Source organism: Octodon degus, unplaced genomic scaffold (assembly GCF_000260255.1).
Source record: "Octodon degus isolate 3935 unplaced genomic scaffold, OctDeg1.0 scaffold00056, whole genome shotgun sequence".
NCBI lineage: Eukaryota > Metazoa > Chordata > Mammalia > Rodentia > Octodontidae > Octodon > Octodon degus.
Genome location: NW_004524632.1, coordinates 11,229,317 through 11,247,272, shown reverse-complemented (window position 1 = coordinate 11,247,272; position 17,956 = coordinate 11,229,317). Strand labels below are relative to the sequence as shown.

Genomic DNA, 17,956 nt, shown 5'->3' with positions numbered 1-17,956 from the left:
ATAAATAAATAAATAAAATTAAAAAAATTTATATTAAAAAGTCATTAGGATGCTTCTTTTTTATTAATTTTTTTTTTCAGTCCCAGGGATTGAACTCAGGGCCTTGTGCTTGCCAGACAAGTGCTTATTCCACTGAGCCATCTCCCCGGCCCCGGGATGCGTCTTATCAAGCCTGGGGACACTGCCAACCTCACCTCTACCCACCCAGAAACAATCCATGGCTCTTTCGCGAGACTTCAGGCATCTCATCGCATGCTTTGCTTCATAACATTTTTATTTTCTTACACTAAAGGTCTTCTATTGCATATGGCCAAAAAAATATTCAAGCTGGGAGTTTTTATGTGCTTTGAGACAAAACCTAAGTTACCCAAACTGGCCTGACTTGTGGTCCTCCTGCCCCAGCCTCTGAAGGCTGAGGGTGGAGGTGTGTCACCACACCCAGTCCTGAAAGCGACCCTGAGAGACTCCCAGGGTAGAGCTAAAGCTCAGGGCAGAGCCCTTGCTTCGTGGGTGCCAGCCCCGGGCTCGGTCTCCAGCCCTGCAAGCGCAAGTAAGAAAGAAATGAACCTGTCATTTGACACGACAGCTCCTCGCTGGCTGGGGCTGACGAAATCGGGCAGGGTGTGGCCCACGTGCTGCAGTGGGGCGCTCACAGGCCAGTTAATGGGCCCCTTGATTGCTCCTTGGACACCACAGAACTGCACGTGACCCGGCCTGTGGCGTGTGTCTAACACGCAGTCACAGGGATCGCTCCGGTGCTGGAGGCCAGCAGGGCTTGCAGAGCACAGAGAGGAGCTGAGAGCTGCGAGGGCTGCGTGTGCAGGGAGCTGGGCAGGGCCAGGCGCCCTTCCCGGCCTGTGCGACAGGGCTCCCAGCCCCACACATCCACTAGCTCCATGGCCTCAACTCGCACTCTTTCTTTTATTTGCAGTGCAGGGATGGACCCCGGAGCCTCGTGCATGCTGGGCAAGCTGCACCCTGAACCTCAATTCTTTCAGGGTCATCCAAGTGATTCTTTGCTTAAAGCTTGAAATAGTGCAGGCTTGTTCCTGAGGTCACCTGGCCCCCTGCTAGGCAATTGGCTACCCTGGGGCTCCAGTGCAGACAGGGCTGTCTCCATCTGGGGTCCCTTAGGGAGAGTCGCCTGGGGGGAACCCCTCCCTGCCCGCCTTTGCTGCATGCTTCTCACCACTTGAAAACGAGGTTGAGCCAGTCTCCAATCACGGCCACCCAGAGCAGCCTGATGCCCACGGCCTCCTGCAGGTGGAACCAGATGGGGAAGAGGACGTAGAAGGCGTTCCTGAGGTCGGCAAGCACGGACACCAGGATGAACCAGTCCTGCGAGTCCTGGTAAGTCACCTGCAGGTAGCGCGTGGATTGGATCCCAAAGTCGTGCAGCACATTCATCCCGAGCTCCATCCTGGGCCCAGAGCCTCCGATAGCCAGGGACGTCGGGACTGCGGCTGCGAAGCCAGCGCTCTGCTCTCGGCCCGCGCCTTGCCCGTTTTATATGCCCTGCAGCCAGTCTGCAGGCCAACCCAGCCCTGATCTTTGGACTCAAAAGCCACTTTTGTCTAAATTCTATTGATCAAAGGTGCATCATCGGGAGGTTGATGCAAACGTGTTCAGGGTGATTTACGTAAAATAGCAAAACAGCGACACACAAAAACAGCCTGACCGGGCCCTGGCGGGGCCAATCATTAACCTGGGCACGCTGCTTTGGGGGCAAGGGACTGCCCTCCTGGCTCCTGCAGCAGCCGGGGCACAGGGCAGAGTCGAATTCCTCCCGGGTCAGGCCCGGCCGGCTGCCCTTCTGAGCCTGCAGCTGCTCCTCCAGGGCCAAGGAAAGCTTTGGTGGTGCAGCCACGGGGGTTGCTCAGCTTAGGGTGCGCCACACTGTGGTACTGGGCCCCATCCCTTTCTGGGCCCCACTTGGCCAGGAGCTGGGGGACCTCTGCCCGGTTTGGGGATCACCCCTCTTCCCAGGGTTTGCTCCATATCTCATAGGTCACCAATGAATGTGGTGAATCATTCCTGAGAGCAGTGACCGACTTGCTCAATGTCGCGCGTGTCAGGGTGTCAGCGCTTGTGCATACGTGTACTCCTTTATCAAAAGAGCACCAGCCAAGTGGTAGCTGAGGACGCTGGAGCACACTTTAGGAAGTCCTGGGCGAGTCTCAGACAGGGCTCAGCATGCTGCGCACTTTCCTGTTCGCCTGTGGAAACAGCCCGAGAGGCCAGCACCTCCCGAGCACCCAGGGGGAGCAGGGAGCCTCTGGTGACCAAGCCACGCGTCGTCCAGGCTCTGGCTTCACTCTCCCCTCAGGAGGCCTGCAGGGACGGGTGAGGGACCGGCAGGGGACAGCAGAAAGAAATTCGGAGCTCGGGTAGCAATGGCAGATATCACTCCCCACAGGACAGGACTCAGGAGTGACCTCTGACCTGGCCCCTTGTCCCCACCTGGCTCCCCTGCCACAGCCCTGCAGACCCCAGATGGCCCCAGTGCCATCTCCACTGGCCCCACATCCTTCCATGCCAGCTGGTGGGGTGCGGTGGGGTAAGGTGAGTGCTGGCGGGGTTGAGAAATAGGTAGGCTCTGGGCAGTGCTGGGGGGACATGGACACTGTACACCTTGTGGTCGTGGGGCCCCCGGCGATGCCTCACCAGAAGAGACAGCCGCTTCCCCTGCCAGCCGTGTCTGCCAGACAGAATTGAGCAACGAGCAGTCCTGGCGGTGATGCCCAGAACCCGAGCTGTCGCCATCAGGGGTGAGCTCAGGGCGCGTGGGTGACGCTCACATACAGCATCCAAGCTCACCCTGCAGGTCCCTGTGGGCCACCCACAGCCAGGGCTGCTGCCCAGGGCAGGGTTATCCTGTGCTCAGCCTAGCGGGCAGAAGACCTGACGGCTCTGCGGGGTGCCCAATGCTGGCAAGGTGTCTGCAGGGGCTCCCGATCCATTCTGGAGGCAGAGGCGGGAGGAACCCCTCTGCCATGTGGGCAACACCATGACCCCATTGCTCAGAACCCCTGTGACTACTCGGTGACGTGTTCATGGGCCCCATCTTCTGACCCTCCAACCCTTCGTGCTTCCTGCAGCAGATTTTTATCTCATGCAGCAGAAGGGGAGGCCCAAGGCCTGGAGAGCTGGCTGGAGAGAAATCATGACCCCGCAGGTTTCAGGACAGGGCAGTGAAGTCCGCAGGTGAATGCAGATGAAGCCTTTTTATTTATTTATTTATTTATTTATTTATTTATTTATTTATTTCATTTGTGTGTGTGGCCAGCTCAGCCCACCAGGGGGCGGGGCTGGCTGGCATGTGGTGCTGGGGGATTGAACCGCGGTCCCTGTGCTTTGCTAAGCTTTTACTAAGTAGGTGCTTTAGACCACTGAGCCATCTCACCAGCCCCCAAGCCCTTTTTTTTGAGATGGGGCTCCCTATGTTGCCCAGGGTGGCCTTGAACTCACAGCAACCCTCCTGCCTCAGCCTCCTAAGTGCTGGGATGACAGGCACCTGCCATGGTGCCTGGCTCTAGATGAAGCCTTTGACTTCCTGAGATTCTGCTTTGCCAAGAACCCCTTGTTTGTGGAGCCATCATAGGGCAGGGACGTGACGCTGCAGTAAAACATCTGCCTGTCTGCTGGTTGTGTGTGAAGCCCTGGGTTCTGCCCCCAGCACCGAACATAAAGCAGAACAAAAGAACTGTTTCCAGAGAGGAGCCCCCCACCTCTCCCTTGTGTCGTCTCTTCCAAAGGAGCCTCTACTGTGACTTAGCCGGGGTAAATCCTGGTTGTCCTCGGGACCCTGGCTACCTGAGGGCGCGGGGAGGCCGGACGCTTCCACAGTGAGGTGAACAAAAGGAACTGGATCTCGGCTGTACGAGATCACGGAGCTCCTTCCTGTTGGCACCCAGGAAAACGCCTGAGAGGCCCAGGGAGCAGAGGAAAGCTGGGGGGCTTCTTGAGGGTGGGACACTCACAGGGCACTGCTCAGGCATCTTCTCCAAAAACAGAAATCCAGAGCTTTCAAGAAAAACGTAGGAGGGGCCGGGGAGATGGCTCAGTGGAGTAAGCGCCTCCCTGGCAAGCGCAAGGGTCTGAGTTCAATCCCCGGTTCTGCAAAAAAAAAAAGAAAAGAAAAGAAAAACGTGGAAGGTGGGTGCCAGAAAGTACAGTCCGGCCTGGGGATGAAGAAGGACAGCGGGGCCAACGCCAGGCTGACGCCTTCTGTCAGGGCAAGGGGGACTCACCGCAATCTGCAGTGGGAGCACAAGGAGGGAAGAAGCCACGTGTACTACCCTTAGCATGCAAAAATTGCACGGAAGACAATTGGGCTTTTTGTTCGTTTAGAGTCCAGCTATGTAGCCCAGGCTGGCCTGGAACTTGCGGTGACCCTCCCGCCTCAGCCCTCTGAGTGTGTGATGACAGGAGTGTACCGCCACGCCTGGCCAAAGCTTGCACTTACTACCCCAAAGAAAGCCTGGCTCTCTGAGTCCTCTACCCGGCAGGGGCTCGGGTTCAGCTGGGGAATCCCCCCACATGCTGCTTAGTTACTGCCCCTAAGAGGCATTTGTCTTCACAGGAGACAGGAACCCAAAGCCGGCTTCAGGCCCAGCTTCCTCTGAGCAGAAGGCCAGGTCCTCGGAGGGCTGCAGCCCCAACCACTGGACAAGGAGCGGAATGGAGGTGTGGTGCCCTTCCCGGGGACCACCTCCCACTCGAACCACCTCCCAGGAGAAGCTCAGTCGCAGTGCACCACACAAGTGTGGGCGCAGCAAATTGAGATTTAAAAACAAAGAGGAATCAGACAAAAGGATACATAGTTTAATTTATTTAAAGTTTTTTTGGGGGGTCAAAACTCAGGACCTTGCCCTCAGCGAGCAAGCGCTGTGCCGCTGAGTTATGTATATCCCTAGCCCTATTTAAAGTTTTTTGGGCAGCCATGGGGGTTCACACACCTTCATCTCAGCACTCAGGAGGCTGAGGCAGGAGGATCGCTGTGAGTTTAAGTCCAGCTTGAACCGAATAGTGAAATTCTTTTTTTTTTTTTCTTTGCAGTGTTTAGGTGCTTTATTCCTTGACTGAGCAATAGAAGCAGAAGGTGACAGCAGAAACCCAGGGCTGTCACCCTCACAGTGAGTGACCCCTGTCATTAGCCAGAAAAATAGGCGGGAGGTTAATCATTGTCAGCCAGGAAAATGGCTGAGTTATCTCTGGCACAGTGAGAAAGTTCAGCATGAGGACCTTGGCCTGTGCATGTGTGGACCAGGTGGCCGGGGCCTGGCTATCAGGCAGTGGGACATCGTGTCCACAGGAAAGGCCCTGAAGGCCGTGGCCACACGCTGGGCCAGATGTCCCTTCCTCTGCCAAGAGCCTACAGAGCCCCGGGCCTCACCGGAACTCAGCCCCTTCCTGTGCCGCCTCCCTTCCTAGGTCGCTGGGAAGCAGCGTTCGGCCAGAAAGTCCTGTTTCCACATCCCCAGCCCCTCCCAGCAGGTGCCTGGCTCTTCTATCCGCCCAGCGCCTGAGCTCTCAGACAGGCTGCTCTTGCTGTCCGAGGCAGCCCCTCCTGCTGTAGTGAAGCTTGGCCCTCAGTGGCGGAGATGAGGCGGGCAGCTTGCAGAATGGGTTGGCTGGGTATGTGGCTCCCGCCCGTAATCCAGCACTCCAGAGGCTGAGCCAGGAGGCTCTCTTGATTTCAGGGTTTCAAGGTCAGTTTGGGCAACATAGTGAGCCTCTGTCTCTCAAGGAAAAGAATATTTCCCAAAACAAATACATTTACATGACTTTTTAAAATGCAAAGAGTTCAAAAGGGTCCTCAGTAGAGGCGGCCTCTTCCTACCCGGGATGACTCAGCACCAGGCTGACAGCAGCCGGCTGGGACCCACGAAGCCCCCATGGTGCTGGCAGAACCCGCTCCAGTGCAGAGCCCTGAGTCTCCACCTCTGCCCCCAGCTCCCAGCTCTGTCCTTGGGGACTTCAGCCTCTGTGATAGCTGGGACATTATCCCAACCAAACAGCCTGAGAACAGGAGGTCGTTGTCCTGCTTCTGCCTGCCGCGGGTTCGGAGAGCAGCAGGAGATGAGGCTTGGGCTGCAGCCAAGGCTCAGCCCTCAAGGGCCCTCAGACAGACAGGGCCAGCGCTGGAGGATGCAAACAGTGCAGCTGCATGCGTGTGTGCGTGTGTGCGTGTGTGCGTGTGCGTGTGTGTGTATGCATGCGCACACTTGCCTGTGTACACGTGCACAACTATTTTAAGAAGTGAATGGCCCAGCAGGAAGCCAACAGCAAGCCGCTCCCCCAGGCCTGATCCGCTGGCCAGGGTGTGGCCGCCTGGCCGGGGTCCCCCCACCTCAGGTCCTGCAGCCCTGGGGACCGCAGCCGCCTCTGGTTCAGGGATCCTGCCCTTGCCCGCCCACTCGGTCAGTCTGTGGGGCCTTTCCCCAGCCCCTCAGCCATTGGATGCTTCACCCCTTGGCCAGTTATCTCAGGACGCTCCACCCCTGTTCTCTTCTTTCTTCCTGTTACTGGACTTCGGACCTTGGGGGCCACCCCTGGAGATCCTAGGGCCCCCCACTGACCTATATCCCCAGCCCTTCTTTTCTTAATTGTGTGTGTGTGTGTGTGCGCGCGCGCGCTTTAGGGAAGCGTCCTCAGGCTGTTCAGCTCGCAATACTAGATCGCACTCCTAGTGATCTGCCTGTTTACAGCCTCCCATGAGCTGGGATTACAGGCGCATGCCATCATGTCCAGTCTTAGCATGTCCTGGGGGCAGGGCTGGCACAGCAGGTCCAGGGATTAGGGATCGAACCTTCGACCCCTGTGCCTGCTTGCAGGTGCTTTAATCCGCTGAGCTACTTGGTCAGCCCCATTTTTTTTTTTTTTCCCAGTACTGGGGATTGAACTCAAAACCTTCCACTTGCCAGGCAGGCGCTTATTCTACTGCGCTATCTTCCCCCGCCCCTATCTTTTTTAAATTTTGAAATAGAATCTGGCTAAGTAGTTGAAGTGCCCAGGCTGGGTCCAAACTTTCAGCCCTCCTGCCTCAGCCTCTCAGGGTGCTGGCATCATAGAAGCGCACCACCAGGAGTAGCTAAGCATGTTCTTAAAGTGCGGTTCTTTTCACGTCACTGAAACAACATGCAGGGTGTCCTCACCACCTCCGGTAGTCCAAGCCATCCCACCCCGTTAGGCCTAGTTCATGTTTCCCTTCGTCTTGTGCCCCACGACCCCTCCATGACTCCGCACCCTACACACTGGCTAAGCTTGAATTTCCCACACACGCCTGCTTCCCTGACTTTGCGCCTCTCACGGTTGCCAGGCCCAGACAAACAGGTTCCAACCCGTGTCGAGGCCACGCTAAGGAAGCCCTGGCCCGCCTGCGCGCTGGCCCTCCTTAGCAGGACAGACCCCATCCATGCTTCCCGCCTCACCTGCCCCTGTCTGGGGCTCTAACCTGCCCCATGATCTCTGCAGGTAGCTCAGATCTCAGAAAATACCCTGTGCCTGACACCCCCCGCATGTGCGCTAGGGTTCTCCTCCGTTCCCTCCAGACAAGAGGTTTGTCTTCATCCTCTGATCCGACCGGAGCTCAGCACTTTCTCTGGCTAATGAGATGTCTGTCTTGTTCAACGGCCAGACCCCCCAGGGCCAACAGGGCTTAGGTTGGACCAGAGCGGTCTGGGGCACACGTGGGGTGGGGATCCGTCCACGGTGGCGTCACTGCCGACTGAGAAACAGAGGCCCCGGCGTGGGACACTCTTACAACCATTTCTTAGCTACCACTCAGTCAGTGACCACTCAGTTAGTGGCCACTCAGCACGGTGGTGTCTGGTGTCACCCAGGCTCTGCAGTCCTCCGAGCCCCGGCTGCCGGCACCTACCCCAGAACACAGACACAGCTCCGCTAGCCACCACAGCCTGGCCATTCCAGGATGGGAAAGGCTCGTAAGGAACTTCCTGCCTCGAGCCTCCAGAGAACTTAGCTTTTGTAAGCTTCCTTCATGGCCAAGGCCCCCAAGGAAACACTGTCTGAAACCAACCAGAAGGCGTTCTGTAGTTCCCAAGAAGCTAAATAAAATGTTCACAGGAGTCACCGTTCCCGTGCCCGAGAGGAACTCCGGGAGCGTGAAATGCTCCAGAGCCAGAATCAACAGTGTGACTGTCCTTACTCATCTGCATAAACTCCACCTCGGCTTCATGCAGCCCACGTGTCCACACCAAACTCTCATCTGAGATGACCTTGTGTCCTGTTCCCACCGGGGACCTGGCCTGTCCCCTCCTTGCTACGAAGTTCATGGGGCCACAATCCTGGGAAAGAAATGCCTGCGCCCTCCGTGTCAGTGTTGCCCTTTGGCCCCATGTCCCAGGCTCATCTGGACAGCATGGTGACTGTTTTTCTTACTAGAATTTTTGGACTTCCTTCTATCTTCCCTTTTGAGACAGGTCAATGAGAAGACACATGTGAAATGGCTTTTATCATTTCTGTTTAGATAAGGTTTAGCTGCGTTGCCCAGGCCACCCCTAAGGAAATTCCTGGGCTCAAGTGACCCTCCTGTGCTAGCCTCCCATGCGGCTGGGACTTTAGGCACACGCTGCTGCACTCTCCTCTGAAATGGTTTCAAAAAGACAAGAAAAAATTTGAATGGAACAATTACTGCTTATTAAATGGTACAAAGACGTGCTTAAGCGCCCACAAAGGGTACCATATCATGTGGGACACAGGGCCACCAGGACAGGGACCTGCTCTAGGGAGCTCCTGGTCTGTCACGAGAGGCCATGAACCAGATGTCAGCCACGCCTTCGGGTTCCAGGCTGACAAACATGTCACTTTGACCTGGTGAGTGGCTTCAGGGGGTTGACAAGACCTCACAGGACACAGAGAGAGGAGAGGAAAATGGGGGTGCACAGTCATGAGGACAGCAGGGCCACTGGCCACAGCCGTGTGGTCTGGGCATCGGGCACAGGGGCATCAGAATGGCAGTGTGGGTGGAAGGGGCTGAACCCACTTGTAGGCCCCCACATACCCTGCAGAATGATGGAGCTCTGAGGGCTTCTGAGGGGCTGAGGGAAGGAGACAGGAGAGGGAGGGGGAGAGAGAGAGGTCTGTGACACCGAACCTGTGCTCTGGAGGGTGCCACGGACACCCAGCTGAGGGTGTGCCAGCAGGACATCCGTGGGGGCATCTGCAACAGGAGCTGAGTGACAGGTATGCTTCCTTCTCAGGACGCCTCAGAGGGGGGACTGGCTGGCCAGGGGATCTGCTGTGCAGTGGACCTCCTGATGGGAGGCAGGGTCAGGCGATAAGGACCGCCCACTTGGGCGGGGCCAGCAGGCTCCTCCCCTTGACCTGGCTCCTCCCTTCTCTCGCTGCTTCCTGTGCCCCATGGTGGGAGCCACACTCCTCCACCAGGCCCTTTGACCACACTGCAACCACTCAAGGACTGAAATTTCTAGAACCGGAGCTGCAAAAAACTCTCCTTGCAGCAACAGGGACAGTGACTAAGACCAGCGGGATATGGCTGGCTTGTTGAGCTGGAGGCAGAGCCAGCAATTGGTCCCCCGGTGAGTTCCCCAGTGCCGGTACCCCTGTCCCTTACTCAAGTTCCTCCAGGGCTGGACAGGCCTGGCCTCTGCGGGTCCTCTGCTCCTGGCCTGGCTGGAACAGTCACCGGGGGGGTGGCCTCTGTAGTGCTCTTCTCTGAGACTTCCAGGAAGCGCCTTCTTGGGGTGCTTTTGACTTTCTGTTTGATGAAGCCTGCCAGCCACGGGGAGGCTGGGGGCAGTGGGACAGGGGAGTGAAGCAGCAGCTCACAGCCAGCCAGAGACTGTTGGCTTCCCCGTCTCCAGCAGCTGATGCGGGGCCTAACACAGGGACGGGCCTGCAAGGTCCTCTAATCACGTGGCTGGCTCCGCTGGCAGCCAGCCCACCTCCTGAAGCTATCCAGAAGCGTAGGAAAGATATACTTAACACTCAAGATAGCCCAAGGATTTTAGGGGTGTGAGTTAGGAAACCAGCCGAAGGCCAAGTAAATGGTATAGTGGATTATATCACAATGTTCATGTATACAAATGTACCTTGAAGACAGCTTCACCCCGAGGTCAAGGACATTGAATGCAGCCTCATCACCTCCGACACAGCTGGATGTCTCCTCGCCCAGTCTGCCTGCCTCAGACCCCCCTGTGCCGTATGGCCAAGGAGGGCAGGAGGGTGTGCAGTGGCCACTTCTGTGAGCTGGAAGGCAAGAGGAACCCATCTGCACCTTGCTGTCCTCAGTAGGGGGTAGGGAAGGACTTCTGGAGTAAGAACCCTCCACAGGCCTTGAGGGCTTCGGATCAACTCCGACCCACCACCACTCCCCAGGGGGTGGCCCTAATGGGCGAGGGACTCGTGTCAGGCCCCGGGAGGAGTCTGGTGGTGCAATGCAAAGCGTGGGCGTCAGGGCATCTGCCACCTGGAGACATTATCTAAAGCCATCACAGCACCAGGGCCCAACACCTGGGCCCAACGCCAGCATCCTGTGGTCAGTCATCTGGCCCTCCATCTCTTATTTTGTTCTATTCTTGGTGGTGGTGGTTTTTGAGACAGTGTTTCACCAGAAACCCAGGCTGGGCTTGAATTCAAGGGAATCCTCCTGCGTCAGCCTCCCGAGTGCTGGGACTACAGGTGTGTGCCACCACGCCCAGCCTTCTGTCTGTTTTGGTATTGAGAAGGGAGCCCAGGGCCTCACACACAGGAAACGAGGACCTTACCACAGCTCCTTCCTTGGCCCCACTGCCCCATTTGATAGCCAGATGCCACACACACACACACACACACACACACACACACACACACACACTACTCCCATGCCACCTGGTCCTGGTGGCTAAGCCCAGGCTGTCTCCCCCAGCTCACCTTGGGACTGAACTCAGATCCTGCACAGCTTTGAAGTGTTGCTGCCCCTCAGAGCCAAGAAGACAAAGAGAAAGCTCCAAGCCCAATGAAGAGAGGCAGGCAGAGCTGGGATGGGGGCCGCGCCCACTGCTAAGAAATTCAGCATGCTTGAAGTTTACGCCACCAGCCCACGACCCACACACAGCACTCAGTGGGCTTTGGTGCGTTGGGGTGGCTGGACCCTCACTACAAATGTGTTCTTTTGTGCTTTCCAAGATTTCCCAGCCAGAGATGTAGCTCAGCGGCACAAGCGCCTGCCTGGGAAGCTCGCTCTGAGTTCAATTCCTGGTACTAAAAAAAAAAAAGATTGTCCTACATTTGGATTGTTTCACTCATCCAAATATATGAACAAATACAGCTAAACGTACACAACCCTCACCTCCTTGCAGTTTATTTATTTATTTATTCTTAGGTGTGGTTACTACTGCACTTATTTTCCTACAGCTAAACCTTCTGTAGCTTCAGCAAAGTTGCCCTAAAGTGAAGCACGAGGTTAGAGCCGGATCGCTTGGCCCTTCTCTCCCGTCGCCTCCCAGCTCAATGCGCTTGCACCTCTCACTGGCCGGCGTTCTCTTGGAGCCGCAGTCGGGCCTCAGCACAGCCTTCTTCCTCGTGGTAGCCAGCTTTCCGCAGGCGAACAGGGAATCCTGCCCTTCTCGTACTGGGCCACTCTGTGAGGCTGGTGCTTGCCACACTTCTTACAGAAAGTCCTTCGGGTTGTAGGCACGTGGACCCTCCTGGTGGTGGGGCTGTCTACCCAATGCAAATGGGAAGCCCAGCGCCCTGACTCCTATTGATTTATTTTTGGTGCCAGGAGTCGAACTCAGGCCCTTGCGCTTCCCAGGCGGGCCCTGAGCCGTCGAGCTATCTCCCGGCCCCTCCCACTGCGGTTCTGCTCTCCAAGTTCTGTTATCACCCAGCTCTGAGCTCACTGAGGGACAGGTTGAGGGTGCACTCTGTCATGTATCCGCATGAGTCTGGCCTTCACACGATGTCCAAGGAGTGTTTGCTGAGTGAGTGAAACCAGTTCAGACAGGGAAGGTGGGACAGGTGGGCATGGCCTGGTGGGCAGAGATGCCCGAGCCGCCTCTTGTCCTGGGTTCGTCCGGCCCTGCTCCCACACCCACCCTTTCTGTCCCTTGCCACCCCCACTGCCCCTCGCCCCAGTCCAACCAGCAACAGCAGGAGTAGCATCACAGACTGCGATGACAGCCACTGTAGGGGTGCCCAGAAGCCCATGCTGGGGACAAAGGACAGGGGGGCTCTCTGGGAGCAGATACTGTCAAACCTCAGCACCAGCCACTGTGGGCCAGGGGACAGAGTGGGACAGATAGGCAGGGGGCCCAAGCCTGGACCAGGGGACCTGAAGAGCCATGAGGTAGGAAGCGCTGGCTGTGTGTGTGTGTGTGTGTGTGTCTAAAGACTCATGTTCCACACCCCCACACCCCCACACCCCCACACCCCCACACCCCCACAAGGGCCAGCCTGTCCCGGGAGGGGGAGGGGCAGCATCTGTTTGTTCTGGAAACAAGATCATGTTTTCATCCATCAGAGCCCACATTGGGTTCTTTCCTTCCGGCCTTTTGTTTTGCTCTGTTTTGTTGTTTTCTGAGACAGGGTCTCCGATGTAGCGTCAACTCTCAGAGGTCCTCCTCCCTCAGCCTCCGCACGCTGGGAGTACACGCATACACTGCTGTGGGTTCATGATCAATACAGGAATCCAAGTAGCCAACTAAAATCTGAAGATCTTTGCTGAGCTCAGCGGCCGTCAGCATAGACCCATCCCAGAGTCCACACGCGCAGTCCTGACCAGAAGACATGGCGGGTAGATAAAGGGGGAGAGAAAGACAAAAAGAAAACAAAATATAAAGAGAATATGTGATATATCTTGCTTGTCAAACAGAATAAGATGCACAGCATGGAGCCTGTTTGTCAGTTAGGTCAGCGTGCATCCTGCCTGTCCAACAGATTTTTTTCTTGCTATATGTCTGTCTACTTTTCCTTCCTGTTATTGTTTCGGGTCAGCGCTTTCTCAGGGTATATTTCCTCCATATGGTTACTTGCTTCACACGTAGGCCTGTTTCCACCGCTCTGGGGTCAGCTAAAGTTTATGGTGGCGATACTTATGCTAAGCCTCTGGGTGTAGGCCATCGCATACACCACCACGCCTTACTCCAAATTTCTTTAAACAAGAAAGAAAAAAAAGTCTGGGCTGAAAGAGTAAAGAGAAGCCGAATCACTGAGCAAAACACAAAGGCCCAGCTGTAGGCCCACAACCCGGGAGGCGGAGCAGGAGGAGCACAAAAGGTCAAGGCCAGCCTGGGTTGCACGGGAGACCCTGTCTCAAGAACAAAGCCCGGGCCGGGAGATGGCTCAGTGGAATAAGCACTTCCCTGGCAAGCACAAGGGCCTGAGTTCAATCCCCAGTTCTGCAAAAAAAAAAAAAAAAAAAAAAACAAAGATGGAAAGAGCCAGCTACTGAGCGAACAGGTCCTGCCTCTGTGCAGCGTGGTCCTGGCCCTGCAAGGCCCCTCCCCCAGGTCCCTGACTCCCGGCTCCCCGGGATCTAGGGCATGGCCTGAGCCCCAGGCTGTGAATGCCCTCCGGTCGGTCTCAGGCTGAGTGTCCCCTCTCTGTTCCCCAATCCCATCTTGTGGCACCGAGTGGCTCCAGGGGCAGATGCTCTGCACGCACCCTGCTGAGCGCCATCCAAGGGAGGCCTGCTTTGTGGCCCCACCTGGCTTTCGCAACCACGTGGATCGAAGCCCTGCAGGTGCACCTCACTGGGTGCTCAGCGAACCCCGGCCCTGTCCTCAAGGCCTTCAGACTTCAGCAGCCAACTGCCGGGTCCCCAGAGCTGTGGCTGTCGCCCCCAGAGATGTGGGACTGTGAGGTCCAGAGCACGGGGACCTCCAGGACCAAAGGGGTCACAGCAGAAGCCAGGGTTGTAGGAGGCGTGGGAGATACCAGGCAGACTACAGACATCCCCTCCTGAGTCCCAAGCCGAGATGCTGGCCTGGGGGTGGGTTACACCTTCAGCCTGACCATAGCTGCTCCTTGTTCCCACTGCAAACCAGGGCCAGGGCCCAAGCAAGTTTCCAGAGGCCGTGAGCCACTGAAATACCTCCTCAAGATGGGAACTGTACGTATATTTCATACCGTTGCAGCTCCCCACCGGATCAGACCCCGTGCCACCATTTCCGCCTTCTCTGGACCTGGATGTGAAGCTACAGGGACAGGCGTTCTCTGAGCATCATCCGTGGGAGGGAATGGGGAGAACGCAGGACAGAAGCCAGCTCCACCACCTGTTGGACACGCTCCCAGAGGCTGGGACAGGACAAGCCGCAGCTGACTTGTGAAGACAAGTGTACTCAGGCTCCGGTTCTGGCTCTGAGGCTCAGCCAAGGAGCCCTGGCCCTGCTGAGTGGGGCTCAGGCACAGGCAGCCCCTGTGGCCACATCTGAGTGAGAGGAAAGAGAAAGTGCGTCCTCAGCTGGGGGCATGGGAGTCGGAAGGGTCCCCAGCCGCTTCCAGGGACTCCTCGGGAGTCACCCCACCTCCCCATAGTGCAAACTGGGGAGCCCAGCTTTCAACATCTGGGCCTAGCAGGGTGGGCTGTACACCTGGAACCCAGCACTTGGGAGGCTGAGCCAGGAGGATTGCTGTAAGTTTGGGGCCAGCCTGGGCTACGCAATGAGTTTCAAGGCCAGCTTAAACTACATAGCGAGACCCTGTCTCAAAAGAAAAAACAAAACAGCAAAAACAACCAAGAAGATCCAAACTCCAACATCAAACACTGCAACATTGCTACACAGAGAGCAAGGAGAGCGGATTGATTTATATTCAAAAGCCTCCTCAGCAGGAGCCAGTCACAAGGGACAGCGCATCAGTTAGCATGTCCAGATCCTCGGTGACAGCAAGGAGATTCTGCAGCAGCTAGGCCTAGGAAAAGACCCGGGGAAGTGGGGTGACAGCTTTCAGGAACGGGGTGCCCTCTGGGGCCATGGGAACATTCCGGAATAGGTGGCGCTGCTTGCACCACTTGGAGCCTGGAAGAAAACGACAGCCGGTGCACTTTAAATGGGGGATTAAGTCTTATTCATGAAAACAAGGGGGAAGCTTAGAGAACCTTAGCTGGGGTCTCCCAGGGAGAGCTTGGCCACCCTCTTCCCTCCTGGGCACCCCGGGCTCAGGTGCCCCCAGAGGAGGCAGGCCATGCAGGGGACAGCAGGGCTGAAGAAGGACATGGGGAGTCAGGCTGGTCTGTCCCTCCCATGCTCCTAGTGGTGCAAGAAGCCCCCGTGGGAGAAGGCAGGGAGGCGGGGGGCGCAGGCGGCGACCCGGGGCGGGCAGGCCTGGGGGTTGAGCTCGCAGGCGCCAGCACTGTCACCCTCCCGGAAGAGCAGAAGGAGGGGTCCTCTTTGAAGAAGTTGTAGGGCCGCAGGAAGAAGCCCACCCCGTTGCCCACTGTCACCGTATTGGGGATGTCCTCTGCGTGTGGGATGTGCAGAAATCCAGCTGTCACCCAGGCCACCAGGTCCTGGCAGGGGAGAGGAAAGGCACCCCTGAGGCCCGGCTTTGCCAGGGCTGCGCCCGCCTCCCACCATTGCCTGTGCTGTACCCTTAATTTCTTAGGAAAAATGAAATCATAAAGTGTTTTTCTAAACCAAGCACGGTGGTGCAGACAGCAATCCCAGCGCTCAGGAGGCTGAGGCAGGAGGATCGTAGGTGTCGAGGCCAGTCCAGGCTATGTAGCAAGACCCTGACTACCCTCTTTTTCTCAGTGGGCTCTAACAGTCCCTAAGGGGTATGGTAGGGAAAGCCCAGTGGCTGCCCTGGTGGCTACCTGCCCCTTGATGGTCTCATGGTTGATGAAGTTGCTGAAGTCCACAGTTGGCGTCCAGGGGTCATTCAGGTTGTAGATATCGGAGCTGCAGGGCTCCTCCTCCTTCCACCAGGTCACGGCCGCCTGGTACCTGCAGCAGCGCTGATGACAGCAGCAAAGTCATCGGGGTCCCACTGGCCCCGAGTGGTGCAGGGCAGAAGCGGGGGTAAGAAGGGCCAAGAGCCCCAGCTCCAAGGACCCGTGTCCAAGCCCCGCTCTGGGCTGGCAGCACCCCCGACTCAGTGGCCGCCAGCCCAGCACTCAGGGCAGCACTGTCACGCGTCCTTCCTCCCAGGTGCCGGCGGGTGCGAAGCCTGGGCCTCGACCCTTGTGCAGGTGCAGCCTGACTCCCACGGCAGGCCACACCCAAGACCTCAAGGCCTGAACGGTGGGGGCCGACCCCCGTCTATGTTCCTTTACCCTTTGTTTCTTTTCTTCCAACCTTTATTGTGAACATTTAAAAACTACAGAAAAGGCCAGGCATGGTGGTGTGTGGCTGTTATCCCAGCACTTGGGAGGCTGAGGCAGGAGAGTCACCAAGAGGTCAAGGCCAGCCTGGATTTCACAGCAAGACGCAGTCACGAAATTTGATAATACACAGGGCTGGGGATTTAGCTCAACAGCAGAAGGCTTACCTAGCAAGCTGAAAGCCCTGGGTTCAGTCCTTGGCACCAAAACCAGAAATAAGCCTCAACAAAAAACAATTACAGGGCTGGTGAGATGGCTCAGTGGTCTAGAGCACCTACTTGGAACAAGCTTAGCAAAGCACAGGGACCACGGTTCAATCCCCAGCACCACATGCCTGCCAGCCCCGCCCCCTGGTGGGCTGAGCTGGCCACACACACACACACACACACACATAAATAAATAAATAAAAACAATTACAACAAACTTTAAAGGGGCCCGTGAGATAGCTCAGCGGATAGCTAAGCGCGCTTTGGCAAGGGTAGGGACCGAGGTTCGATCCCCAGGCCCGCACGCCCCGCCAGCCCCGCCCCTGGAGTGCCCTGAGCCCCAATGGATTCTGGATGTGGTGGTGCATGCTGGTAATCCCAGCGCTGGGAGGCTAAAAACAGGAGGCTCACTACAAGTTCAAGCTGCAAGGCAAGACCCTGTACCAAAGACGTAAGTGGGGACAAAGGCAGAGGAGTTGGGAGACTTGCCCGTAAACGCGCACAGGCCCTACGGCTAGGTGCTGCTCTCGGCACCCTGCTGCGTCGGGGTGCACGTGTGGCCACGCGTGCAAAGTGAAGGGTGTGTGCCCAGCACCCAGGGAATGGGAGCCCCAGGAGCCTCCGCTCACCCCCTTGTTGCCTGCTCACCATCCCCAGCTGAAGGCCGCCGCTGTGGAGCTGTCTTGGGGCAGCAGCTCCCCCACGGGGCCCTGCGGCTGCAAGCGGTAGCCCCGCGGGCGCCCCCACTTGTTGCTGCGGTTGCTGGCCAGGTACAGGTAGCGCGGGGCGGGCCTGCCCATGGGGAAGGCGGCCTGGTCCTCTGTCTCCAGCAGCTTGCGCGTCACCTGCAGGGCGCCAGGGGGACAGTCGAGGGGACAAAAGCCAGGTCTGCGGTCCGGGCCCAGTTCTCCGGTGCTGTGGGGGGTCGGGGGTGGGTGGGTCAGGTAGCGCTGGAGCCCCCCCTGGACAGCGTCCGCCCCGGGGGCATCGGGGTGGGGGCCAATTCTGGGACTCCGGGCCTGGCCCCACCGGCCTCGGGCAAGGCTCCGGCTGGTCCCGGGGTGGGGCGCTGCCTGTCCCTGCGCAAGTCCGGGGGCCTTGGCCTGAGGTGCAGCTCACACTGCGGGGCCTGGACCTCTGCGCTGGCCCTGGCAGGCTGCTCTCCAAGGGGACAATCTGCTAAAGCAATCACCACAGCCGCTTTCCTTTTACCGAGGGACCCGAGCGGAGCCTCGGTCAGCCTTGACGCTGCCACCGGAAGGAGACCAGGGCAACCCCACTGACCCCCAGTGTGGACGCTGCTGCTACGTCCAGCAGCTGCGCCTACCAGCAGCGGCAGCCCAGCAGCGAGCACACGGCGCCCTGACGCAGGCTCCTCCCTGATGCAGGCTCCTCCCTGATGCAGGCTCCTCCCTGATGCAGGCTCCTCCCTGATGCAGGCTCCTCCCTGATGCAGGCTCCT

The 17,956-nt window shown here is 57.6% G+C and overlaps 2 protein-coding genes and 1 long non-coding RNA gene across 3 annotated transcripts in view; 1 reads left to right on the top strand and 2 right to left on the bottom strand.

The window, feature by feature from the left end:
- The window catches only part of G6pc (glucose-6-phosphatase catalytic subunit), a 10,423-nt gene extending 7,205 nt beyond the window's left edge, over window positions 1–3,218 (bottom strand). The window contains exon 1 of the mRNA XM_004633801.2: window positions 1,190–3,218. Coding sequence (XP_004633858.1) covers window positions 1,190–1,419 — 230 coding nt within the window. The 5' untranslated portion in view covers window positions 1,420–3,218. The remainder of the gene's footprint in view (window positions 1–1,189) is intronic.
- A 3,718-nt stretch (window positions 3,219–6,936) lies between these two features.
- On the top strand, window positions 6,937–11,145 carry LOC111817358. The gene is made up of 3 exons (XR_002821584.1): window positions 6,937–9,207; window positions 9,412–9,563; window positions 10,892–11,145. It is a non-coding gene; the product is annotated as an uncharacterized LOC111817358 (long non-coding RNA).
- A 3,948-nt stretch (window positions 11,146–15,093) lies between these two features.
- Window positions 15,094–17,956, bottom strand: part of LOC101578257 (membrane primary amine oxidase-like) — a 7,550-nt gene continuing 4,687 nt past the window's right edge. Inside the window, 5 exon segments of the mRNA XM_012515281.2 lie at window positions 15,094–15,340; window positions 15,343–15,475; window positions 15,782–15,911; window positions 17,143–17,344; window positions 17,347–17,409. Coding sequence (XP_012370735.1) covers window positions 15,216–15,340; window positions 15,343–15,475; window positions 15,782–15,911; window positions 17,143–17,344; window positions 17,347–17,409 — 653 coding nt within the window. The 3' untranslated portion in view covers window positions 15,094–15,215.